Raw genomic sequence first — 27,999 nt, 5'->3', positions numbered from 1 at the left:
ATTATGATTCATTACAGAGCATTCTCTAATTTATTTTGTACTTTTTTCACACAAATCATCTCCAGAGCATGGCAATAATGATGTACAATATCTGCCTGGGACAAGGAGTTGTAATGAAAGGAGGCAGCATCCTTGACAATTAAAGAACATTCCCCAGATTTTGAGGCCTATCATATTCATAGACCTTCCCAGCATACTTCACTTCAGCAACATGTGGTTCCGGCTCCTCAGGACCTGTGCTGGGTTTAGTAACTTCCTCAGTGATGTTATCACGCTCACCAGAACTCACTTCCTCATATTTAATCACAATAGATACAGTGTCTTCTTCAATCTTCTCTACATGTGGCTTGATGGCCTTTACAATTAGTATCTAGGAAGCAGAAGGGTCAAAGTCAGAGCACAGACACGTTCAACGTTAATAGACATGTTACGACTGGTTAAACAAGTACATGGTAACAATATGGAGTTACATAGTAAGTACAGACATATCTGATTTCAGTGCAACCCTTCAAAAGGCGATGCCTCAAAGACATGGTATACATCATTACCTCACTAGCCAGGACATGCCCTCTTCTCATTACTCCCATCAGAGAGGGGGTAACAGGCACACTCAGTCTTTTAGGGAAACCTTTTTCCCCACCGCTATCAGATCTCTGAATGGACAATGAACCCATATACACTACCTCACTTTTTGCCCTCTGTTTGCTGTACTTACTCATTTTTTGTATTTCCCATTTTAATTGTATGTATGGCACTGTACTGCTGCTGTAAAGCAACAAATTTCATGACATATCTCTGCACCCTCTCTAAAATGTACATATCTTTACTAAATTGAGGCAACCACAACTGATCACGATGCTCCAAATGTGGGCTAACCAGGGTTTCATAGTGCTGCAACATTATCTCATGACTCTTGAATTCAATCTCCCAACTCCCAATTAAAGGCCAACACACACCATACATCTTCTTAACCATCCTATCTACATGCATGACAACTTTGAGGGATCTATGGACATGGACCTCAAGATTCCTCTGTTCCTCCACACTGCTAACAATCTCACCATTAACCCTGTATTCTGCCTTCAAATTCGACCTTCCAAAATGAATCACTTCACACTTGTCCAGGCTGAATTCCATCTGCTACTTTTCCGCCCAGCTCTGCATCCTATCAATGTCCCATTGTAACCTACACCAACCTTCTACATTATCCACAGCACCACTAACCTTTGTATCACATGCAAACTTGCTAACCCACCCTTCCATTTCCTGTCCACCAGCTGCTCGTACGACCACCCACCATCTGCTCCCATGACTTCACTTGACCCTGATCGGTGGGGTGGGGGGGTGGGGGGCTAAGCAGGTGCTATGCCTGCAGGCTAGAAGAAGGATGGAGCACCTTACACCTCCTTTGGTGGAGCTGTATCTCCATCCCACCACCCTTGTCAAACACCTTACTACAACCCAAATGCACCACATCCATTGCTCTACCTTCATCACTGTGATTTGTCACATCCTCAAAAAAGTCGGTCAAGTTAATGAGGCACTATCTACCCTTCACAACACCATGACAACTATCCCTAATCAGACTATGCTTCTCAAATGCTCCCAAATCCTGCCCATAACAATCCTCACCTTTAGTCTTCTCACCACTGACATAAGGCTCACTGGTTTATAAATCCTAGGATTATCCCCATCACCTTTCTTGAACAAGGGAACAACGTTTGTCACCCTCAAGTTGTCTGACATTACTCCTACGGCCAGTGAGGATGCAAAGATCATCTTCAATGCCTCAGCAATCTCTTCACTCACTTTTGGTACTTGTTCCTTGTGGCGCATCGGGTGGCAACCTTGCCATTTCTTTAGGACTTCTGTCTGTTTTTTTAATGAGGTTGAGTAGCTAGCTTGACGATCCACCCAGCATGGATGGAAAGCATGCAAAGAGCTGGCCAGATTCGAACTCAGGACCAGTCATCTCGAAGTCCGGTGCGGATGCCACTACCCACTGGCTGGTTCCTGTAGCAACCAGTGTCTTATCTATTCTAATATTTTTCAAAAGCTCCAACACTGCCACTTTCTGAACCACACGTTCATTTACATTAGTCTTTTCTACACTGACCTCACATTCATGAAGGTCCCTCTCCCTGGTGAACATTGAAATAAAATATTCATTAAGGACCTCCCCTACTTTCTCCGACTCCAGGCACATCTTTCCTCTTCTAGCCCCAACTGGTCCCACTCTCACTCTAGTCATCCTCTAGATCTTCATGTACATGGAGAACACCTTGGAGTTTTTCTTAATCCTTCTAATCAAGGGCTTCTCATGCCCCCTTTTTGCTCTCCTAAGTTCAGTCTTAAGCTCTTTCCTGGCTACCTTATAACTCTCAAGAGTCCTTTCTGATCCTTGCTTTCCAAACTTTAAGTATGCTTCCTCCTCCCTCTTGTCTAAAGTGAATCTGTGGAATTCTTTGCCACAGGCAGCTGTGGGGCCAAGTCATTGGGTATGTTTAAAGCAGAGGTTGATGGGCTCAGTAATAGTAAGGGCATCAAAGGTTACAGGGAGAAGGCAGAATAGTGGAATTGAGGGCGATAATAAATCAGCCATGATGGAATGGCAGAGAAGACTTGAAGGGCTGAATGGCCTAATTCTGCTCCTACGTCTTGTGGTCTAAATATTCCACTTCCCTTGTCAACCATAGCTCCTCCATCTTACCATTCTTTCCCTGCTTCAATGGGACAACCCTATCCATAACCCCTTGCGAGTGCTCCCTAAACAACCTTCACATTTTTGCTGTGCATTTCCCTGAGACCATCTTCCCAATTTACTCAAAACAGATCTACTTACCAAAGATTTTGGCAAGACTGCTTCCTTCTTTAAAAGTTTCCAGAGAATAGCTGCACTGGCGAGCCCCAGGGCAAAGGCAATCACAGCCAAAAGGGCAATTAATATCTCTGGATGGAGAAGAAACCATTAAAACCACTGTGAGAAGGCTTTTGGAAATAAGGTTGGAATAAGTCTACCACACTACTATTGCCTTAGAATAATCTAAATTGAAGTCAGAGTGTAGCATCGTGGCCAGAAATTCATGAAGGTGTCCATGACTCTCTTTCAAATTTAAGCATTGGATCATTTGCACATATAACAGTAAATCAAAAATAAATATACCAGTATTGCTGGATGTCATGTGTTATAGAAAAGATAAAATATACTGTGCTGAATTCTACTGGTAGACGCTGACACAAACTGTGAGCATTTTTCACCTAGGAATGTAAGCAAATGTAAGACATGAGTGCGTGTGTAACTATAGTTGGAGGTCTTGGATTCCAGCTGGTAAGTTAGGCAGCTCTGCTACCGGAGTCCAGCAGAGAGAAAACTTACTGTGGTTCTCTAGAACTAGATAGATATCATAGCATTTGGGTTGAGGGAATCTGCTTATGTACCCTATTGCAGGTTAATTAGGTACAGCTTTTGCATCTGCCATTCAGTTCGATGGCAATTTTACGCGGCACCTGAATGAAAGGAAACTGCATGATAATTAGGGTCGGAAAAGGAATCAGGATGTGTTCAGAGAGTAAAGGACAATGGAATAGGCAGCTCACTTATACTAACATCAAAATGAAATAAAACTTTGAGAGAATAATGCAGTGTCTTCTATATATATTTTAGTTTATATATTAGATGTAGTTTTTAGTCATTAATTTTACATTGTCATAGTTTTTTTCAGCCTAAAATTCATGCCAAGGTATCATACTTAAGATTCAAAAGATCAAAAAGATGTAACCTTAATACAAGCTACATTGACTACTTTGAGTAAGATCTTTGATGGCAAACAGCAGTTTTGAAATATCAACTAAACAGGATCTACAGTTGAAAGCATCATAGAATCACACTGCATGAAAACTGGCCTTCAGCCCAACTAACTCATGCCAGTTAAGATCCCTATCTGAGCTAGTCCCCTTCGTCCACACTTGGCACAGATCCCTCGAAACCTATCCTATCCACGTACCTGTCCAAGCACCTTTTAAATGCTGTACTTCCCTCAGCCACTCCCTCTGGCTGCTCATTCCATATAGATATGAACCATGACTCAGCAATGGCCACAACGTCATACATGCCAATCTGTAACTGTGCTAAAAGATCATCCGTCTTATTCTGTATACTGGCTATATTCAAGTATAACAGCTTCAGTCCTGTATTCATTACTCTTTATGATTTTGGCCCCTTGTTACAATTTAAAATCCAACTGACTGCAATTTTGCCCTAACATCAGCCTGTTCTTCCGTCACAGTCTCACTGCATCTAGTTGTATATCAAGTACCCCATTCTCAGCCCAGTCACTCCAGCTCCCATCTCCTTGCCAAATTAGTTTAAACCCTCCCCAGCAGCTCCAGCCAATCTGGCCGCAAAGATATTGGTCCTCCTGGGGTTCAGGTACAACCCATCCTTTCTGTATAGGTTGTACCCTCCCCACAAGAGATCCCAACGGTCCAATAATCTGAAACGTTGCCCTCTGCACCATTTCTTCAGCCGCACGTTCATCCACCAGATCATCTGATTCTTACTCTCAATGGCGCATGGCACGAGCAGCAATCCAGAGATAACTACCCTGCAGGTCCCGCTTTTCAGCTTTCTACCTAGATCCCTAAATTCTCTCTTCAGGACCTCCTCCCCTTTTCCGACCTATGTTGTTGGTGCCAATACGTACCACGACTTCCGGCTGCTCACCCTCCCCCTTTAGAATGCTATGGGCTCGATCTGATACACCCCTGCAACGTACCATCCAGTGTCTCTTTCACGCCCACAAAGCTTGCTTTTTGCTCCTCTAATTATGAAATCCCCTAGCTCTACTGGATTCCAACCCCCTTCCCTTCCGAGCCGCAGGGACAGACTCAGTGTCACAGATCAGGTCGCTGTGGCTTCCCTCCAGTAGGTTGTCCTCTCCAACAGTTCCCAAAGCAGTATACTTATTATTGAGGGGGATGGCCACAGGTATACTCTGCACTACCTGCTATTCCCTTTCCTTCTCCTAATGGTCACCCAGGTACCTGCTTTCTGCAACTTAGGGGTGACTTCCTCCCTGTAGCTCCTATCTCTCACCTCCTCATTCTCCTATAGCAGCCAAAAGTCATTGAACTGCAGCTCCAGTTCCCTAACATGGTCTCTGAGGACCCATCCTTAACATGGTCTCATGCAGGGCATGACAAAGGGCCCTCACCATCCAGGACCTGCCCTCTCTCTCTCTCTGCTATGATCAGGGAGGAGGTACAAGAGCCTCAAATGCTCATATTCAACATTTCAGGAACAGCTGCTTTCCCTTTACCATCGGATTCCTGAACAGTCCACGAACCCATGGACCACAAAAAGTAGGAACTTTTTTGGCAATATTAATTTACTTCATAATTAATAGTAACTTTATGTCTTTGCACTGTATAAAGCAACAAATTTCATGTTATAGAAGGCAGTGAAAATAAATCTGATTCTGATTCAGCCATTTTATAAGGACAATTACACTGTAATACAAAATGCCTCTCTAACTTGGTCACGTTACCTTGTAGATTTAAGGAATAAACTTTGAAGCATTTTTTCCTTGACCATTCTGCTTTCATTTTCCATTTTTCTGAATTCACTTGAGCAGACACACATAAAGTAACTCTTGAATGGGTTACTTTAAACTTCAGTTTTAATCTTCTGATTGAGCAATTTGCCTTGGGTTAGAGATAGCAAAATGAAAGAGTAAGATTACAAGGCGATTCACATTAATGCTTTATGTAAATTAAAATTAGTTCTGTATTTGTATGTTCTGATTAATCTGTTCATAAGGAAGGATTCCATTTTTTAAAAAATAGAATAGCTCTTGTTAGGCGGATAAAGGTTGGAATGCAGAATATATAAATACTGCAGATATTCAGAATTCTGAAACAAAACAACAAATGCGGGAGGTACTCAATAGGTCAGATAGTATCTGACTGCAAGACCTTACAAAGGATTGCGAGGACTCCTAAGAGGATCATTTCTCACCCTTCGGACACATACTATTGTAAACCGGCAGGACTGTATTTGCAGGGCCCTTAGCATAAACAATGAGCCCTCCCATCCGTCCAACAATTTCTTTAACTCCCTACCATCAGGCAGGAGGTACCGTACGTAGCATTAGGACAAGAACGGTCAGGATGGGAAACAGCTTCTTCCACCAGGCTGTGAGACCATTCAACTCTCTGCCACCACCCAGGTCTCACCATGTAAGTTACACCAGTGTCGTTACTCTGCTTACTTTTTAAACTTACGTCTTAAATGCACCTTATTATCTGTTAGCAAACACGAGGAAATCTGCAGATGCTGGAAATTCAAACAACAACACACACAAAATGCTGGTAGAACACAGCAGGCCAGGCAGCATCTATAGGGAGAAGCACTGTCGACGTTTCGGGCCGAGACCCTTCGTTATTATCTGTTAATTTATTTGTGGTAATATTACTGTGCGAGTTGTGTGGGAGCTATATGTATTGTGTTCTGCACCTTGGTCCAGAGGAACATTGTTTCATTTGGTGGTATCCCTGTGTATGGTTGAATGACAATAAACTTGAACTTGAACTTTAGAGGAAGAGTGAGAGATAATGATTCAGATTTATGACCTTTCATTAATAGTGCCAACAACTGACTGTAGCTTCTGAGCGTGGTTAATTGTTCCCTGGTTCTTCACAGTACCTGGGAACTATCATTACCAAATTAACAAAGACTCACATCATGCATTAGAACAGTTACCCAGAAACTTGAACAGAAAAGTTAGAGGAGACAGACATAGAAAAGCAGATTGGCATAGCGTAGGAATTCCTGAGTTTGAGTGTTGTTCTCCATCTGGAACGTGCCCTTTCTCATTACTACTATCAGGGAGGAGTAAGGACCCACATTCAACTTTTTAGGAACAGATTCTTCTCCCTTTGCCATCAGAGTTCTGAATGGTCCATGAACACATAAACATTACCTCACTGTTTCGCTTTCTATTTGCACTATTTTCGGTATTATTTTTGGACTATTTACGTTTTACACTGTATATTTCTAATTGCTAGGGTAACGTAACTGATGGAAACATACATAATTCATGGCCACCACCACTGAATTGGGGCTCACTTTAAGAGGCTGGTCTGACGTGATGACATAATTACATAAAGTCCTTTTATGTGCTTTGTGTTCAGTGTTTGGATGGCAATAAGTGAGTTGCTACGGTGTTTTGTAAACATTAAACTATTGGCGAAAACCTACGTTGGTGACCCTGCTTCTCTCAAACGATTCTGGAGTTATAGAATATGTTGGCCAATGCAGTCGCTTTGAACCTGCTGGAGTTTTGGGAGTAAAATGCCATCGCTTGGTTTGTACAAGCTGAGGCCCAATTCGTGCTGTGAGAAATCACCGCTGATGATACCAAATTCTACTATGTGGTAGCATCACTCAGCAGTTCCACAGCTGAGAGAGTGGTGCGCCTACTAGAACACCTGCCTGAACACGATAAATACCGATCACTGAAAACTCACATTTATCAGACTTTTGGACTATCGGAGTCTTAGTGCACCAAACAGTTGCTCTCCTTGCCCAGCCTTGGCAATGATAAGCCATTGAAGCTAATGGACCGCATGCTGTCTGTCTTGGGAAATCACCATCCTTGTTTTATTGTTAAGGAACTCTTCATGCAGCAAGTGCCTGATCAAGTTCACATGGCCTTCACTAATGCACCCGTGAATGACTATAGAGCGCTTGCTACAGTGGCTGATAGTCTACACTCAGCTAGACAGCAGTGCACCATTCCTGCTCCCTTCTCTACCTCAATAAGCCTGGTCAGAAAAGACCCCAACATAAGGGCACCTGTGGCTGTAAAACAGACGATGCCAGGCCTGTGTTTTCACCACGCTCGCTTCGGTATGAACGCTAGGAAGTGCTGACCGCCTTGCAGCTTCGATGGTGCCAGTGCATCAGGACGCCAGAGGTCTGTGAACACCGTGGGTTCCGGCTGCCAGGGATGTCAGCTGGTCATTGCGGAGACCCTGTCAGGGCAATGCTTCTTATGTGGCACAAGTGCTCGAGTGAGTGTGCTGCCAGCATCACTTATTGATCAGAAGGCAAAGAGCGTTGAAACCTCGCTGGAAGATGCCAACGGCAGCAGGATCCAGACTTACAGGGCACGACAGGTGACGCTCTGCTTCAGTGGGCGACGTTACACATGGGACTTAGTCCTGGCTAAAGTGGCTAGATCTCTGCACGGTGCAGATCTCCTGTGTGCCCAAGAGTTATTAGTTGATCTTCGGAACAGCTGGCTTGTGGATGTCAAGGACTCTAGGTCATTACCCTGCTCCCCCAGTAAGTTCCTCACAACAACTCTGCCACGTGCATGCACCACCGCATTTGAGTTTATTTGACAGTCGGGCAAATTCCCAGGCCTCACCAAGCCCACATTCTCCATGACAGTCACAAAACATGGGGTTGAGCACCCCATTTCCACACCTGGCCTGCCAGTCCATGCCCCCGTGTGTGTAGACTGAACCCAGAAAAGCTGGCAACCGTGAAGGCCGAGTTTGCCAACATGGAAAGACTTGGCGTTGCAGACTGGTCAAATAACCCCTGGGCTTCACGCCTCCATATGGTCCCTAGCTCCAATACTGTCCATGTGCCGATTACCGATGCCTTAACGAGGCCGTAACCCCTGACCGTTACCCAGTCCCACACATCCAGGACATCTCAGCACATTTAACTGAAAAGTAAATTTTCTCCAAAGTCGATCTAGTTAGGGGCTACCTTCAGGTGCCTGTGTGCTCGGAGGACATTCCCAAAATGGCAGCGATAACCCCCCCATTTGGCCTCTTTGAGTGTCTGCACATGCTGTTTGGACTGAGGAACGTAGTGCAGATTTTCTGAACCTTGATGGACCCTGTATTAAAAGACTCAGAACTTCTTTCTGTTTACCTGGATGACATACTGTGTATCCAAGTCCGAACGTGTATCTCATCTCCACACACTCTTCAAGTGCTTAAATCAACAAGGGTTGATTATTAACCCTGCTAAATGCCAGCTTGGGTTGTCAACCATTTACTTTCTCGGCCATCACATCTCCGCAGAAGGTGCAAAACCCCTGCCATCAAAAATAGCCGCTATCATGGATTTCCCACCACCCCTCACTACTAAAAAAACATGCGTTTTTAAGCATGGTGAATTTCTGTCACTACTTCTTTCCACGAGCTGCTAAACTTATGCTTCCCCTGTATAGTTCACTTAAAGACAATACCCCTAATCACGTGCTTGACAGGTCAGTGGACATGACCAGGGCATTTGATGACGTCAAACAAGCTCTTTCCAATGCGACCCTACTGGCGCACCCACTCCCCAATGCACCCATAATTGTTACTAGTAACGTTTCAGACTATGCTGTGGGTGCTGTGCCTGAACAGATGGTCAGAGGCGTGTGGCAGCCGGTCGCCTTCTTCAGCCGGCAGCTCCGTCCTCCTGAAAGGAAGTAAAGCACGTCAGACCGTGAGCTTCTTGGTCTCTACCTTGTCATCCGCCATCTTTGTTTTCTTCCAAAGGGTCACCATTTCACAACGGTCATTGACCACAAACCCCTCGTGCACAGATTGGCCAAAATATCAGACCCTTGGTCTGCACGGCAGCAACGCCCCCGGCCTACAAATCAGAGTTCACGACTGATATACAACATGTCAAGGGGAAAAATAATGCCGTGGCTGATTGCCTCTCATGGCCAGCTGTTGAAGCCATACACATCGGGGTTGACTATGCCAACATGGCAGCCAACCAAACTACTGACCCAGAGGCCCAGGCTTACCAAACAGCAGTCACAGACCTGCGGTTGGCTGACATTAAGTTCAGGGAAGCTGTGGTTTCTCTCCTGTGTGGTGTCTCACCCGGTTGCCCTCACCCCATAGCAAACTGGAGCTGGACTGTTTTTATCTCCATTCGTGGCCTCTCGCATCCAGGCAGGAAGGTTTCACAGAAACTGGCTGCACTAAAGTTTTCTGTGGCACGGCCTTATTAAGAATGTGTGTGTGATTGGACTGCAGCCTGTGTGGGGTGCCAGTGGGTGAAAATTAACCGTCATGTTCAGGCGCCATTGGCACCTTTTGAGGACCCTGAGCGAAGGTTTGATGATGCCAATGTGGACCTTGTTGGACCTCTTTCCCCCTCCTGTGGTTTCACACACCTCGTTACCATGGTGGACTGTACCACAGTGGTTATCCTCTAGCATCAACAATGGCCGCAGATGTGGCTTGGGTGTTCGTCAGCACCTGCGTTACTCACTTTGGCACCCCATCTGATCTTTCCTCTGACCACAAGTCCCTAGCTCATATCAGACCGCTGGGCTGCGATGGCCTAGAACCTTGGTGTTAGGCTACGTCACACCACGGTGTATCACCCATAGTCCAATGGCCTGTGCAAGCGGTTTCACCGCTCCTTAAAGGCTGCCTTGAGAGCTTCCCTGACAGATAAATGTTGGCATGCTGGAGCTCAGAACAGCTCCCTAAGAGGACTTGCAGTATATGGGCAGCCGATACAACTGCCAGGTGATTCTATTCCTGACTGCCTGCTCGGCCACTCAACAGCATTCCACCCTTCTCAATAAATTCAATACCTTTGCACCTATTCCTACCTCCCTTCATGGTATACAGCAATCTTGCATTCCTGTTGACCTACGCTCTGCCTCGTTTGTTTTCATCTGCCATGATGCGCACCGACATCCCCATAGGCCTGTTCAACATTTTAGAACGGACAGAAAAGACTCTTATCACAGATGAGGGGGTAAACCTGGATGTAGTTCGGTAGATGGCTTTAAACCGGCCCACCAAGATTTGGAGGCTTCCACTGCTGTCACGATATGACCATGAGTGTGTCAACAGGCCTGTGGATGAGCCAGAAGCACCTGCAGTTCCTCCGCCCGTGCAACATAGGACCTGACCCACACAGCTCGTCCCAGCTCCAGACAGGCTCACCACGCTGAATTCTGCGGGTGACTCTGTGGGACAATATAATTGCTGGAAACGTACGTAATTCACAACCACCGACTTGAAGGTGTAATGACAGAATTGTGTAAAGTAGCTTTACTGTGCTTCGTACTCAGTGCTTGGAGTACAATAAATGAGTTGCTGTGGTTTCATTTAAACATAAAACGCCTCTGCCATTTGATTTGTGAAAACGTACCTTTTTTTGTAATTTGTATGTATTGGACTGTACTGCTGCCCGCAAAACAACGTGACGTATGTCAGTGAGAATAAACCTGCTTCTGATCAGCTGAAGGAAATACTATGTCCATAATAGCTTTATTAGAAAGTGCTGTGAATAAATATTTAAATAAAACTTCTAAATGATATGGGAAAAATAATGCTATAATACTTTTATATAAACCTGCTTCACATAATTGTTTAAATACTGTTAATAATTTTTAGATAATTATAACCACAATGTAATTATAACAGCTTTGCTTAATAAGTGCATTAAATCTGGATTTACAAAAGACATTTAATTATTGAACAGCACTCACCAATACATTGTGCCCTTCCTGCTCAACACAAATTTTACACTTAAAGTCATTGTTGATGTTCAAACCGGTCTTTGTGGTCACGTTTCCAACACGGGGATAAATGCATCTTAAAGTAACTTCTTGTCCACGAATCGCCACAGCAACCGTTGGAGCACCCAGTGTGGCTATAAAAAAACAGGGCAACATTATAATCAAAGAATATTCAGAAACCTGCTCAAGTCTACTTAAAGGCTAGAATCGTCACCATTGAGGACTCTTCAATAGGCAATGCCTCAAGAAGGCAGCGTCCATCTCTAAGGATCCCTTATCATCCAGGACATGCCCTCTTCTCATTGCTACCATTAAGGAGGAGGTACAGGAGCCTGAAGGCACACACTCAATATTTCAGGAACAGCTTCTTCCCCTTTGCCATCAGATTTCTGGACGGACCTTAACCCATGAACATTATTTCACTTTTTCCCTTTTCTTTACACTACTTATTTATATATTTCTTATTGTAATTTATAGTATCGTTTAAGTTTTGCACTGTACTGCTGCCGCAAAACAACAAATTTCACAGCACAAATCGCTGATAATAAACCTGATTCTGATAGAAATTACGGTTCACAATCAGTAGCAGAGGTCCTGATGCACTTTAAGTAATAGATCCCATGAAAAATGGAGAGCTACATGGGAGGGAAGGGTTAGATTGACATTAGAGTCAGTTAAAAGGGTGGTACAACTTCATACTCTAATATTCTACATTCCAAATACCTGCATCAGTAAAAACTAATTCTTCCTGCTTTGGACATTTTTCCAATTGTCTTAAACTGAGACAATGATTGAAGTTAATGCTTCATTGAAAGAAGCTTTGTGAGTCTTTGATGGAGATTGGTCTGCACACTACACTCACTGGAGTTGAGAAGAATGTGGGGATTGACAGGGTGAGATTCTAAGAGGTTGTTACAACCAGCAGCAGATCTCAGGAGAGAGGCCAGCCTCTTAATCCTCAAATGAGGGTTGTCAGTCTTTAGATTCCTTTCTCTCAAAGTGCTGTAGATGCTCGGTGCTTATGTACATTCAACTGATAGACTTCAACGCCAACATGATCAAGGGAGAAGTGAATTTGAACCGTAAAATCAGCTTTACTAAATGGTGAGGTAGGCTTGCAGGGCCTTTTCTTTCTCTGCTTCTGATAGTCCTGATTACCATATTGATTGGAACATAAGAACAGAAGAGCCAGGAGTAGGATTCGGCCATTTGGCCCATCGAGTGAACTCTGCCATTCAATGAGGTCATGGCTGATCTGACTGTGGGCTCTGCTCCACTCACCTGCCTCTTACCCAGAACCTTTAATTCCCCTGCTAGGCAAAAAGCTATCTAACTGTTTCTTAAATATATTTAATGGGGTGGCCTCTACTGTTTTCTTGGCAGAAAATTCTACAGATTCTCTACCCTCCGGTAGAAGCAGTTTCTCCTCATCTCCATAAGACCAAAAGACAGAGGAGCAGAGGCCGTTCAGCCCATTGAGTTTTCTCTGCCATTCCTTCATGGCTGACCTCCATCCTAAATCTACTCCACCGAACTTTATCTATTTATTTATTTATCTATATATCTATTTATTTATTTATCTAGTTATTTATTTGTTTATTTATCTATCTATATATCTACATGTTTATTTATCTATCTATTTATTTATTTAAAATCGGAAATACAGTTTGGAATAGGCCCTTCTGGCCCTACGAGCCGCACCACCAGCAACACACCAGTCCAAATCTAGCCCAATCACGGGACAATGTGCAACGATCAATTAACCTACTGCCTGGTGCATCTTTGGAATGCCGGAGGAAATCAGGGCACCCAGAGGAAACCCATACATTGTACGGGGAGGACGTACAAACTCCTTACAGAGGACACCGGCACTAAACTTTGAATCCCGACACCCTGAGCTGTGGTAGTGTCACGTTAACTGCTACGTTACCGTGACGCCGACTCTTGAGCCCGTGTGCCCTGGCACTAGTCTGTCTGGTGATATGAAAGGCCATTCCCCGTGTCTTAAAATAATAACGTGTCTTGTACCTTCTCATACTAAAATATACTGGTTGAAAGATCATTTGGAGAAGATCAAAAGTCTCTAAATGAGGCAAAATGATAGTAAGTGAAGTAGATTTACTTTACAAAATTCTGTCTCCTTCACCCACCAGTGAAGAGGCAGCTGCACTACATGAGAGCGACCTCCACTGTGCCGTAGAGAACAGGCAGCAGCTGTGAAAGCAGAGACTGAGCAACCAAAAGACCCAACTACTATCCACAGCCACCACTTACTCCTGTCCACACTGCAACAGAATATGTGGACCTCAGATCGGCCGCAACATCAGGGGTTCCCAACCTGGGGTCCATGGACCCCTCGGTCAATGGTAAGGCTCCTTGGCATAAAGAATGAAGAGCCACCAACAGACAGCCCCTTTGGCGAACATCTTCCTCGACTCGAGTGATTGCACTATTATAACAACTTAGCAATCCAGGTGAAACTCATCTGCTTTCATTTGTGTCAAGAATGCGAATGTACGGGGAAGAAAAACACTCCCAGTTAAATACAAATAATGACTCAGATTAAAAAACTTCCCTTCCCAACTGTGCTTAAGAAATAAAAAATTCCAGCCATCTGCACAGAGTATACAGCTGGTCTGATTTGTGGTCTGGTTTCATGTTTGTTTATCTGTCAAAAGTTCAGTCGGAGTTTTCTTTTCATAGAACAATTCAACATGATCTTTTCATTGGCTCCAATGGTACAGTCAGATCTTACGTTGATAACATGGGTTTGTCGTGGTGCAGACAAGCCCAATAAAGAACTGCATGGAGTCTGAGTGGAACTGAGAATTTCAATATCAGGCACTCATTTATTTAGAAGTTTTGGAATTCATCAAACACTCAGTCACAGTTGGAATGGAGCAGCAAAGAGAATTTGTTGATAACTCCTCGTGCTTTCCTTGAATTTGTATGAAAGCAAGACAGAGGAATTAATTCTGAAGGCTTTGTCCACTTGTTGATGCAGGCTTTTTCAGCCTCTTTACTCTAAGTCTCCAAATCCGCTTACAACTGATCCCTCTTTAAACCCCACAAGTAACCAAAAGAACAGTTTAATAACTGCACCTCTTGAACAGAGAGGATAACTCCACTCACCCCGTCACTGAACTGTTCCCAATGGACTCACTTTCAGGGACTCTTCATCTCACGTTCTTGATATCTATTGCTCAATTAATATTATTTTTATTTCTTTCCGTGCACTATGAAATTGTGAACTTGCTGTCAGTTTTCAATGCGGGCTGCCCCCCAACACATCGGAAAACAAGAGTAAACGTTTTAGACCCGTTCCAATTGAAGGAGAGACACAGAGCTAAACCTCAGCTCGTGTGCACGGAGACCGTCTGTAACATGGATCTCTTGGCTTTCCCCATAGACCGTGAGACAGCTTTAATCTCGTGGCTTTGAACCTCCCCTCTAGCAGAATACAACCTGAAACTCAACTCCTGCACTTTACGCCATGTACCATTTCTCTGCCCAAATTTTCAACTGATCTGTGTATCCTTTGACAACCTTCCTCACTATTCATAATTCCACCAACATCCACATTGTCTAAGCAGACCACTCACACTTTCATCCAGATCATTAATATATTTTTTAAAATTATTACAGAAGTCTGAGCACTGATCCTCGAGAAGCACCACTGGCCACAGACATCCCGTCAGAATAACACCCCTCTCCCACTACCTTGACAGTTTGATGGTTTGTGGCTAGGCTTGCGGATGATATGAAGAAAGGTGCAGGGGCAGGTTTGTGTTGAGGAAGCAGGGAGTCTGTAGAAGGACTTACCCGGTAGACAGATTGGGAGAATGGACAAAGAAATGCCAGGTGGAATATTAGTGTAGGGGACGTGTATGGCCATGCACTTTGTTAGAAGGAATAAAGGGGTAACTATTTTTTAAATTGGGAGAAAATTCAAAACTCAGAGGTGCATAGAGACTTGGGAGTCCTTGTGCAGGACTCCTTAAAGGTTAGCTGGCATGTTGAGTTGGTGGTAAGGAAGCCAAATGCAATATTAGCATTCATTTCGAGAGGGCTAGAATATAGAAGCAAGGATGTAATACTAGGCTTTATAAGGCATTGGTCAGACAGAACGTGGAGTCTTATGAGCAGCTTTGGTCTCCTTATCTAAGAAAATATGTGTTGCCATTGGACAGAGTCCAGAGGAGGTTCATGTGAATTGTTCAGGGCATGAAAGGTTTCACATATCAGGAGCGTTTGATGGCTCTAGGTCTGTACTCATTGGAGCTGAGAAGAATAAGGACACGTCTCATTGAAACTTATAGAATATTGAAAGGCCTAATTGGAGTGAACGTGGAGAGGATATTTCCTATGGTGGGTGAGCCTAGGACCTGAGGGCACAGCCTCAGAATAGAGGGACATCCATTTACCACAGGGTGGTGAAAAATTCATTTAGCCAGACGGTGGTGAATCTGTGGAATTCTTTGCCACAGACAGCTGTGGAGGCCAAGTCATTGAATATATTTAAAGCAAAGGTTGTCAGGTTCTTGATTAGTCAGGGGTGTCAAAGGTTATGGAAAGAAAGCCGAAGAATGCGGTTGAAATGGATAATAAATCAGCCATGATGGAATGGCAGAGTAAATTTGATGGGCCAAATGGCCTAATTTAGCTCCTATGTCTTATGGTCTGTTGGACTTATGTTCTTCTGCGACTGAGAATTTTGGATCCAACTTTCTAACTCACTGTGGATCCCGTGTGACAGAGTCTTCCAGATCATTCTGCCGTGAGGAACCTTGTTGAATGCTTTACTAAAGTTGAGAGGGAATGGCTGGTGCAGAAAGCATCTTTACAATCAGCACAGACGCAGTGGACGAGAAGTTGTATTTCTGGGCTATACGACTACTTATGAAAGTCACTCTCCCAAGTTCTGTTTAACACAATCAACATACCATTGTCTTTGAAAGAAAATCTGTCAGTCAAAGCGAACTGTGATTCTTGAAACTGTGTAACGGCCTTGACTTTAGCATAATATGAGCTAGTTGCACTGAGGTTCACACTGAAGGCTTCGGTGACATCACAGAAATGTGATGAGATACTTGAGCAAGGTGAGAATACGGCCCACTGAGCCTTTCTGTAAAGACACAAATAGTTGTTATTCTTGTTGGCCTTGTCAAATTACAGCCTGTCTGGAGCAAACAGAGCAAGTTAATAACAATGAACAATACATACTCATAATTCCTGGCCTCAACAGTAAAGTTTGTCGTCGCAGGCGTTTGGCCTACATAATCCCATGTTAAAATGGTCTTAAAGTTGTAAGATGATAAAGAGAGGTTTACTGGAGGAGGAAGCCCTTGGTAATCTGCAAAATAAATAGCATTCAAGTGTAAGGAAGATGAATGAATTTACAAGATTCCTGCACGTTATTCTATTTAGAGAAACAACACAATTAAGAAACCCTTCCGGCCCAACGAGTCTGCGCCGCTCAATTACGCCCGTGTGCCCAATTAACCACTAACATGTGCGTCTTTGGACTGTGGGAGGAAACCAGAGCACCCGGAGGAAACCCACATGGTCACAGGGAGAACGTACAAACTCCTTACAGAGAGCGGCGGGAATTGAACCCGGGTCACTACCGCTACAATATCATGCCACCATAAACAAGATGAGTAAGCGCACTTTATTAGCCACAATTCATATTCATGTTCCTATCTACCATACTTCCCATCAAAGGACTAATTATGACGAAATCATGGATCCCTGTCAAAGTAATTAACCAGTCACGGTGTTTTTTTTAAAAAAAGATAGACAGTACGTAGAAGTTAAATTGCTATTGAGCCCAAAGAAAAAGAAATCGTGAATTTCTGACGTATGTTGGAATGACAAAGGTCATGGGTCTTAAGATGAATGAAGTCATCTGTCATTCTTTGGAACTTCAGTAAACATACCCAACCTGCTCAGCCTCTCTCCAAATGTCAACACCTCAACCAGCTGAACTTGCTTTTTATTGCATCCACTAAAAATACATCATTTGCTTGATATCGAGAGCAGAACTGCGTGCAGGTATATTCTGTGTGTGACCTCAGCAGCTCTTGGCAACACTTAGCTTCACTCCTCTGTCTCTACATCCCGGAACCCGTGTGTTACTCATGGATTCAGACACACACACACACACACATACAGACACACACAATAGTCTTGCTCCAAGCAGCAACTGCCTAGTCAGAACAGAACACTTTAGAACAATTAAATTTAATGTCACTTTTCCACTTTTCTGTGTTTCCTTCTGCTCGGGCACTTTCATAGATTTTAACCTGAGTCTTTTGGGCCTTTATCTCCCTTCGATCATGTACACCTTGCTCATTGCCTGTTTCTGCCTCAGCCTCTTCTGCCAACACCTCCCTACCCCAATCCCTCTGTTGAGACCTCAGGTCTCTCAATGAGGCAGGGGTCTGCTGGCCCTCGGTCTGCCTTTCCTCCTTGGAGCTAAACACAGCTTTGCCTCAGGAGGGAACAGAACATGCTGCTGGGAATGACGGGCCATAGACTCTAGAGTAACTTCTACTGCAATAACCTTCATTACCGAGAGCCTGGACACCCTCGGGGAGCACACCCACCACTCTGGCACCTACAGCACCCATGTTCAGGTCACTGGGCTTGAAAGAGTTCTGAGCACTAATAACCACATACTTCTAACCCCATCGACAATCAACCCCCAGAAATAGAGTTTTATAGTGGCAGCACAGTGCAATACATAATATTGAAAACGACTTACGGTGGTAATGAGAAGAGGGATGGCAGGGGTCCTTCAAAGTTCCAAGTTGCAAGCAAATTTATTGTCAAAGTACATATACATCACCGTATAACACTCTGAGATTCATTTCCTCGCAGGTATTCACAGTAGCAAAAAGAACTGCAATTGGATCAACGAAAAACTACACAAACACAAAGACTAACAACCAATGCGCAGAAGACGAATCGTGCAAACACAGAAAATAATATACAAATAGTAAATAAACAAAACTGAGATCATGGGTTGCAGGGATCTTGAAAGTGGGTCCACTGGTTATGGAATCAGTTCAGAGTTGAGGTGAGTGAAGTTACCCCCAGCGCTCTGAAGGCTGAGGGGTAATAACTGTTCCCGAACATCGTGGTGACCTCCTGCCCGATGGCTGCAACGAGAAGAGAGCATGGTCTAGATAGTGGGGATCATTGATGGTGGATGCTGCTTTCTTGGGGCGGAGCTCCTTGTAAGTGTAATTGAAACTCACTGGTTTCCTTGGCTGCATAAATCTAGGGTCTTCAGTCCCACCAAACGGCTCTCCCACCCCAAACTCCAGTTTGTGTGGATGCCGTGTAATTTGCTACCCTGTTACAGATTGGCGCCACGAAATAACAGACAGCACAGTGCACGCGATTAAAGGGATTATATTTATGAATCTTAACTTAACTAGAGGGTTAGTAAGGAAAAACAAAGCGAAAAGAGCCCATTTTAACTAAGCAGTGAAATGTGCACAAGTTGGAGCTCAAGGTTTCCCCATGTTCATGATCCTCCATCGATCACTCCCCTGGCTCCGTCGAATCACGGTCCCGTTCCAGGTCGAATCCTACGACTGGTTCTCCCCAGCAATTTCCCTCTTCATCTCCCACCAAACAAAAGCCCCAAGCCCAACCTTAGTGTCGCTCACCAAAGAAACCTCCCCTCAGTTCTACCATCCTAACTGGATGGCACACATTTCTCCTCATCCCTTACCTTCAACAATAAACAAACAGGCTGAAAGCAGAACAGACTGCTCGTACAGAAATGCTAAATGAAACACATACTGCATAACAGTAAACATTCGAACCAGGGTATTACGTCATCAGTTGACTGATCTGTAATCTGTCAAAGCAAATCCCGTGACTGAAAATTTCCCACCAACAGGATATCACACTGATTAATGTTGAGAAAATAACCTGCAGCACTTTCTGTCTTTTTTGGGGTATATTTCTGGACCAACGTTCCAGAAATTCAGGTCATACAAACATCCCAGATATGCAATCTCAATTGTTATTGACCTTGCTGTATCAGTCTCCCCAGGGCATAGCCTGTGATATTTCCTGGCACTGCTGAAGGGAAGAACAGAAAGATAATTGTTGCTGTATTTTTGTAACAACGGTTAAAAAAGCATCTATTTTTGTATGCATTGTGTAGTGGTAGCTGCATATTCCAGTCAGAGACTTATACAGTATGCAGAAGGCCCTTCAGCCCATTGAGTCTTTGCTGACCAACAACCACCCATTTACTAATCCGACATCAATCGGATCATTTTTATCCTCCCTACATTCTCATCAACTCTGCCCTCAATCTACCACTTGCCTACTCGCCAGCAGCACGTTAGGCTGCTTAATTAACCTATCAACCCGCTTGCTTTGGGAATGATGGAGGAAAACATGCAAACTCCACACAGACAGAATCCGACCTTTGTTTGCATGTGTGATGAAGGTAGACTGAGTGAGCTTGACTTCCTCACCGGGAGACCACAGACTGTGCACATCGCAAATAACATCTCTTCCTCGCTGACAATCAACACCGGAGCATCTCGGGGGGGGGGGGGGGGGGGGGTGTGCTTAGTCCACTGCTCTGCTCTCTCTGCATCCACAATAGCGTGGCTAGGCATAGCTCAAACACCATCTATAAACTTGCAAATGGCACAACTATTGATGGCAAAAATTCCGACAGCGATGAGGAGGTGCGTAGGAGTGAGGTAGATCAGTGAATATGCTTCATTAGGAGTTTGAGGAGAATTGATATGTTACTAAAGACACTCACTAATTTAGACAGATGTACCATGGAGAGCGTTTTAACTGTCTGGTATAGAGAGGCCACTGCACAGGATTGGAGGAAGGTGCAGGAAGTTGTAAACTCAGCCAGCTCCATCGTGGGCACTGACCAGCATCCAGGACACCTTCAAAATGCAATGTCTCCAAAGGGCAGTATCCATCCTGAAGGACTCCATCACCCAGGGTGTTTCTTCTTCTCATGGCTACCATCAAGGAGGAGGCACAGGGGCCTGAAGGCACACACTCAGTGTTTCAGGAACTGGTTCTTCATCTCCGCCATCAGATTTCTAAATGGTCAATGAACCCATGAACACTACCTCACCATTTCCCCCTCTCTTTTTACACTACTTATTTAATTTTTTATATATATACGCTTTTAATTGTAATTTATAGTTTTTATTATTACGTATTGCAATGTACTGCTGCTGCAAAAAACAACAAATTGCACGCCTTACGCCAGTGGTATTAAACCTGATTCTGATTATTTCGGTTCCTGCCACCTTCCTGTCAGCCTGAACCAGTCTGGCCATTCTCCTCTGACCCCTCCCACTATCAAGGCATTATCGCCCAGAGAACTGCTGCTCACTGGATAAGTTTTGTTTTGTGCACGTCATCTAGAGACTAATGTGCTTGAAAATCCCAGGACAGCAGCAGTTTCTGAGATACTCGAACCACTCCGTCCAGCGACATGAATATTGCTGCCTAGCCACACAGTCGTGGATGCAGAGAGAGTAGAGCAGTGGATTAAGCACACACATCTTTGAGGGTGCGCCGGTGTTGATTTATCAGTGAGGTGGGGATGTTATTTCTGATCCGCACAGTCTCTCGGTGAGGAAGTCGAGGATCCAGTTGCAGGGGGAGGTACAGAGGCCCAGGGTTTTGGAGCTGGCTGATTAGAACTGAGGTTATGATTTTATTGAACGCTGAGCTGTAGTCAATAAACAGCAGCCTGATGTAAGCTTGATCGAATGCTGAGTGGAGAGCCAGCGAGATTGCATCTGCTATCGACCTACCGTGGCGACAGGCAAAATGCAGGTCCGGGTCCTTGTTTAGGCAGGAGCTGATTCTGGCCATGTCCAACCTCTCAAAGCACTTCATCACAGCAGATGCGAGTGCAATTGGGTGGCAGCTCCCCCTGCTCTTGACCATAAGACATAGGAGCAGATTTATGCCATTCAGCCCATGCAGTCTACTCCTCTGTTTCTTCATGGCTCATCCTGGATCCCTTTCAACCCCATACACCTTCCCTCTCACCATATCCCCTGATGCCCCGACCAATCAGGAAACTATCAACTTCCGCTTTAAAAAGACCCACGGACTTGGCTCCAATTGCTGTCTGTGGCACAGATTCACCATCTTTTGACTGAAAAATCCCTCCTTACTTCTGTTCTAAAAAGCTGCCCCTCAATTTTGAGGCGGCGCCCTCCAGTTCTGGATACCCTCACCAGAGGAAATATCCTCCCCACATCCACCTTTGAACATTCGGTAGGTTTCAATAAGATTTCCCACGCATTCTTCTAAATTTCAGTGAGTACAGGCCCAAAGCTGCCAAACGCTCCTCATATGTTAACCCCTTCATTCTCAGAATCATCCTTGTGAACCTGCTCTGGACTCTGTCCAATGACAACACATCCTTTCTAAGATAAGGGGCGCAAAACAGTTGACAATACTCCAAGTGCGGCCTGACTAGTGTCTTCAGCATTATCTCATCTCTCTGTTCCTAGATGCTGCCTGTCCTGCTGAGTTCCTCCAGCATTTTGTGTGTTGATCAGCATTATCTCCTCGCTTTTATTTTCTATTCCCCTTGAATAAATGCCAACATTGCATTTGCCTTCTTTACCACGGACTCAAACTATAAATTAACCTTCTGGGAGCCTTACGCGAGGTCTCCAAAGTTGCTTTGCATCTCTGATGTTTGAACTTTCTCCCCATTTAGATAACAGTCTGTACAATTGTTTCTTTTACCAAAATGCACTGTCATAAATTTCTCTACATGGTATTCCATCTGCCACTTTTTTGCCCAGTCTTCCAATTTCTCTAAGTCCTGCACAGCTTCCTCAGCACTAACTATCCCTGCACCTGTCTTCATATCATCCACAAACTTTGCCACAAGGCCATCAATTCCACTATCTAAATCATTGACACACGATGTGAAAAGCAGCGGTCCCAATACTGACCCCTGAGGAACAACACTACTCACTGGCAGCCAATCAGAAAGGGCTGCCTCCGATGCTGTCAGCCATTCCTCTATCCTTGCCAGTATATGTCCTGTAACACCGTAGGATTTTAACTTGTTAAGCAACCTCATGTGAGGCACCTTGTTAAATGCGTTCTGAGAATCTAAGTCAAAGGCACCCACTGCCTTTCCTTGTAACTTCTTCGAAGAATTCCAACAGATTTGCCAGGCAAGATTTCCTTTCACAGAAACCATGCTGACTATGACTTACTTTATCATTAGTCTTCAAGTACCCCGAAACCTTGTCCTTAATAATGACTTCCTGGGCACTGGTGTGATCGTATGATGAGTAACAACCTCGGCAGTGAGAGACTGAAAATGTCCTTGAACACTCCCACCAGTTGGTTGACGCGGATTTCTGAACCTTCAGGGCCTGACGCCCTGAAAGTGTTAACCCTCTTGAAAGGAGCTCTGACGTCGGCCTCTGAGACAGGGGTCACAGGGTCACCTGACACTGTAGGGATCTGGAGAGATGTAGTCTTATTCTCCCTTTCCAAGTGTGCATAAAAGGCATTGAGCTCATCTGGGAGGGCAGCATCATGGTGTTAGGTTTCACATTGTAAATGCTGCCAGAGCTGACGTCCATCAATTCCATCTCTAACCTCAATTGGAACTGCTTTCTTGCCCTTCTGTAGGTCATACCTGCGCTTCTTGTTCAGATCTGGAACAATGCCACAGATCTCGCCCTCAGCAGACTTTGAATCTCCTGGCTCATCCATGGATTTTGGTTTGGCTATGTCTGGTATCTTCTCGAAGGCACACACTCATCCGCACAGGTCTCGATGAAGTCGGTGACAACTGCGACATATTCATTCAGAGGTGAAGCTGAATCCCTGAATATTGATCAGTCCACCAACTCAAAGCAGTCAGGTAAGCTCTCCCTTGTCCATTCCTTCTTTGTCCTCGCCACTGGCACTGCGGTCTTTCGTGTCCGCCTATAGGCGGGGTGCAGCACACTCAGATGATCAGCCTTTCCAAAAGTGTGGGTGTGGGTTGGCACGCTAAGTGTTCTCGATGGTGGTATAACTGGTTAAGTGTGTTGACTCTAGTTCCACAGGTGATATGTTGGTGATAGTTATTCAGAGACTTCTTTCAGCCGGCCAGGTTGAAGTCCCCCACAACGATAGGGAAGGCATCAGGGGAAGCTGTTTCACGACTGCTACTCACGGTGCTCAGCTCCTCCACTGCCTATCTGACGTTGCCCTGAGGTGGAATGTACACCGCTACCAGGATGATGGAGGAAAATTCCCTCAGCAAATAAAATGGACGACATTCGACCACCACATGTTCCAGGTTGGGTGAGCAGGACTAAGGCACAACCACCACATCTGTGCACGGTTCCATGAAGCATACTCCACCTCCTCCTCCTTTAAGAGACTGAGCTACCCTGCGCTGGTGGAGAACAGCCTTCGGGCTGCAGAGCTCTGAACAAAATGGGGGGGAAGCCATGTTTCCATGAAGCAAACAACACAGCAGCGTCTGATGTTTCCCTGGTACAGCTATCTTGCTGTGGAAAAATTTATTTTCCAGAGGCTGTGCATTTGCCAGCAGGATTGTGAGGTGTGGGGGTGGGGTCTAAGTCTTCTGTCTTTCAATTGTTCCTGCAGGCCAGCACGCCTTCCTCTCTTCTGTTTTCTGAATGGGGAACTGCAGCCAGAAACCAAGTCTACAGTCCAGGATCCGTCAATTTTGTGTATCAACTACTTCAGCAGTTTCAGAGATACTCAAACCACCCCAACTGGCACCAACAACCATCCCACGATCAAAGTCACTTGTATCAAACTTCCCCATTCTGATGTTCGGTCTGAACCACAAATGAACCTCTTGACCGTGCCTGCCTGCTTTTCTGCATCGAGCTGCTGCCACATGACTGGCTGATGAGGCATTTGCATTAACGAGCCGGTGCCGGGGTGTACCTAATAAAGTGGCCAGTGAGTGCAGACTCTCCTGCAGCATTGTGGTTCTTGCCGTGTACCAGCTGTGAATGTTTTTACCGCGAGCCGTGACGCCGTGGCTAACACTTGTCTCCGGTCGCCTCTCTGTGGTTTGAAGTGGTGATGTAAAGGAAGCTGATACAATGAGAGTGACGTGCTTACGGAAGGCAGAGCTTGATACTGTGGTCATACACCATTGAGATGCTGAGTGTTGTAGACCTTTTAGTTTGAGTGCATGGTGGTGTCATTACAAAGCTAACTGAATGCTCCCTCTACCACTGTGTAAGTATCTCAATTAGGCTGTCTACTTCCTCTCTTTGCATAGAAAGCCCCAGAGAATCAATAAAGATCGGCAGCAACTCCTCTGCCACGATTATTGGCATTGATTTATTATTGTCTTTCATGCACATATCTAAGAGTATCTTAATGTATCTACCCCAACCACCACATCTGGCAGGGTGTTCCATGGTAGCATAGATGTTATTACAGCTCAGAGTGTTCTGGAGTTTGGAGTCCAATTCCACACCGTTCTGTAAGGAGTCTTTGCATGTCCTCCCCTTGGAATGCGTGGGTTCTCTCCAGGTCTTCCACTTCCTTCCACAGTCCAAAGACATACCGGGCAGGTTCACTGGTCATGGTAAATTGTCCCCTGATTTGATTCAGGTTCATTGAGTTTCTCGGGGGTCACTGGGGCGAAGTAGCTCGAAGGGCCAGAACGGCCTACCCCGCACTCTATCACTACAGAAAAGACACTCAAATGTTTCTCCTTCCGCAAAGCCTGCTCAAAAATGTGAACTTCTGAATCTTCAGCGTCAGCTCAGCAAAAGATAGTTACATTGCCGATCAAACAACCAGCTCTAGGCTGGTTTATGAAAGATATTCAGAGGTGGTACTTCCTTTCCAGTGCAGCTAGCAACCCAAGGGAAAATGCACTCGTGCTTTCACCAAGAGAAAGTGGGATTTCAGTTCAATATATTTACATAAATACAAACATAAAAGCTCCCAGGAGCAAGCAGAAGTGCACTTCATTATAAACTGTAGTTGTTTACCTCATTAAGTAATCCTGTTAGAGTATCTTCCAGTTCACCTTCGCTGTCATTTAACTGTTCACATGATACCACTAAATGAAATTACCTTCCCTTAGACCAAGGAGCAGAACACCGCACATATAATTCAAGCACGTAACACATAAAGTAGTATTACCACAAATAAAGTATCAAAGAATAAGGCTCATATACTGTACAAGTTAAAAAGTGAACAGTGTAATATTACCGGCGCTTCATACATGACGGGACCTGAGTGGTGGCGGGGAGATCAGCCGCCTCATGGCCTGGGGGAAATAGCAGTTTCCCATCTGAACAGTTCTTGTCCAAATGCTATCGTACCTGCTGCCTGATGCTACGGGGTCAAAGAGATTGTCGGACGAATGGGAGGGATCATTGACAGGGCTCCTGATAAATATTCTGGCGAGCATGTAATCCTAATGACAGGCGAGGAAGCTCGTTAGCTCAAAACTGTTTTACTGTGATAAACACAAGACAGACCGGGCACCATGACGCAGAGAGTGAACCCAACCCGTCTCACGCTGACCAGGGAGGTGACCATCACACACCCCGGCTGCAGTTAAAGTGACCCACAAATACACCAGCAAAATAACTGTATAGCCCAAGCTAAAATGTAACAACTGGAACTTCCCACCATAATCCCACAAAAGTGTTTTAACACAAGAACAATAAACAGCACCGGTCATTAGAAATGCAGGGGTGGGCTGTCAAAAATGCGCCCCCCCCCCCCGGAGTGTCACACTGCCCCCGCCCGAGGGGTCAGCCATCCCTGGCAACAGCAAAGTCCGTAAGTCCTGGGTGGGCGTTGACACTGCCGCCTGTTTGGGTGAGGCAGTCCTCGCATGGCTCTGGCATCACGGGTTCTCCGGTGCGGGTTGCTACGAAGGCGAGTGATACGCCCCGCTCTGTCCCCCTGGTTGGGGAGTCTGGGTACGCTCGACCCATCGGGGCTCTCTGGGAAGGCACAATGCTGGGCTCCCAGGTCCTCTCTCCGGGTCTTGTCTTCACAAGCCCTGCCCATGCGTACAGGGCATACCGCTTTGACCCACAGCCTATTCCCCGGGTCTTAAGGCATTCATCCAACGTTGAAGCTCTTCAATCTCGTCGTCGATCTCGCATCCCACTCCTGACACCAGTGTGGCGAGCATTTGGTCCAGACCAGGAAGCTCTTTAACAGTTTTATTGTGATAAACACAAAACAGACCGGGCACCATGACCCGGAGAGTGAACCCAACCACTCTCATAACGCCAGGGGAGGTGACCATCACACACCCCGGTTACAGTTGGGGTGACCCACAAATACACCAGCAAAATAACGGTATAACCTGAGCTAACAATAAGTGAACTGGAACTTCCCATCATAATCTCACAAAGACATTTTAACACAAGAACAATAAGAAATTGTCTTGTGATTAGAAAGACCATTTCTAATGACCAGAAAGGCCACGATATGTTGGATGGGTGGAAGAGAGACTCTGATGATTCTGTCAGCAGTCCTCACAATCTTGGTGTGTTTTAATTAACATAAGTGAAAATTACTAGGTAACCACAGTAAGTAAGCACTTTTACTTACTGATGTGACTTTCAACACATTATTCAATTTTGAAACCCCATACAGCAATTAGACATTTCACTGATCAATTTTGTAAGCAGTTAAATATATCTTTTTATTTAACAAATGCCAATTGTGCTTCATGGTTCCATGGCTGTGAACTCACTCTCGGGGAATCAGCAGTTCATGCTCTGAGTATTATTTGTTAACTTGTTTTACTGTTTGAAAAATTTGTTTCTCTCTTTGCACATTCAGTTGTTTGTTGGTTGTGTGAGGATCTTTTGATGGTTCTATTTTGTTTCTTTGCTTTGTGGCTGTTTGCAAGAAGGTGAATCACAAGGTTGTATATAGTATACATACTTCGATAATAAAACTTTTAAACTTTGCATCAAGAAGTTTTGTTTTATTTCACACTGTTGAATAAGTTGTTTTGTGATTGTCGTTAGTTATGTGGGTGGATATTGCTGAAGCAAGCATGTATCATACCAGAAACATGGTCATTTCTTTAGTACAGATCTGCGTGGTTTGAAATAAGAGTGTTTTGAGACAAAAAAACACACACAGCTATTTAATGGAAAGCAGTTTCCAATGAGTTGGGTGAACAACAGGATGCCATTACAAAGTAAACTAGATTAAAACGAGAACAAACACAAGAGACTCTGCAGATGCTGGAAATGCAGAGCAACACACACAAAATGCTGGAGGAAATCTGCAGGTCAGGCAACATCTGTGGAGAGGAATAAGGTGACATGTCAGGCCAAGACCTGGACTGGAAAGGAAGAGGGAAGACCCAGAAGGCAAAGGAGGATGGTTGGAAGTTGATTGGTGGGTGGGA

General features: G+C 44.8%; 1 protein-coding gene across 2 annotated transcripts in view; it reads right to left on the bottom strand.

The window, feature by feature from the left end:
* Position 1: 1 nt before the first annotated feature.
* The window catches only part of LOC140733020 (interferon gamma receptor 1-like), a 63,831-nt gene continuing 35,833 nt past the window's right edge, over positions 2–27,999 (bottom strand). Inside the window, exons 1-7 of one of the 2 annotated variants that reach the window (XM_073055785.1) lie at positions 19,309–20,063; positions 16,788–16,917; positions 16,508–16,689; positions 11,535–11,698; positions 5,547–5,703; positions 2,843–2,949; positions 2–370 (exon numbers count right to left, since the gene is read on the bottom strand). In XM_073055785.1, coding sequence (XP_072911886.1) covers positions 140–370; positions 2,843–2,949; positions 5,547–5,703; positions 11,535–11,698; positions 16,508–16,689; positions 16,788–16,917; positions 19,309–19,396 — 1,059 coding nt within the window. In that variant the 5' untranslated portion in view covers positions 19,397–20,063 and the 3' untranslated portion in view covers positions 2–139. Of the gene's footprint in view, positions 371–2,842; positions 2,950–5,546; positions 5,704–11,534; positions 11,699–16,507; positions 16,690–16,787; positions 16,918–19,308; positions 20,064–27,999 lie in introns of those variants that run through there. The other variant, XM_073055784.1, reaches the window with a different exon arrangement.

This window comes from Hemitrygon akajei, chromosome 9 (genome assembly GCF_048418815.1).
Source record: "Hemitrygon akajei chromosome 9, sHemAka1.3, whole genome shotgun sequence".
NCBI classification, from domain to species: Eukaryota; Metazoa; Chordata; class Chondrichthyes; order Myliobatiformes; family Dasyatidae; genus Hemitrygon; species Hemitrygon akajei.
Note: the sequence above shows the minus strand (reverse complement) of the source record. Positions and strands in the feature narration are given on the sequence as shown.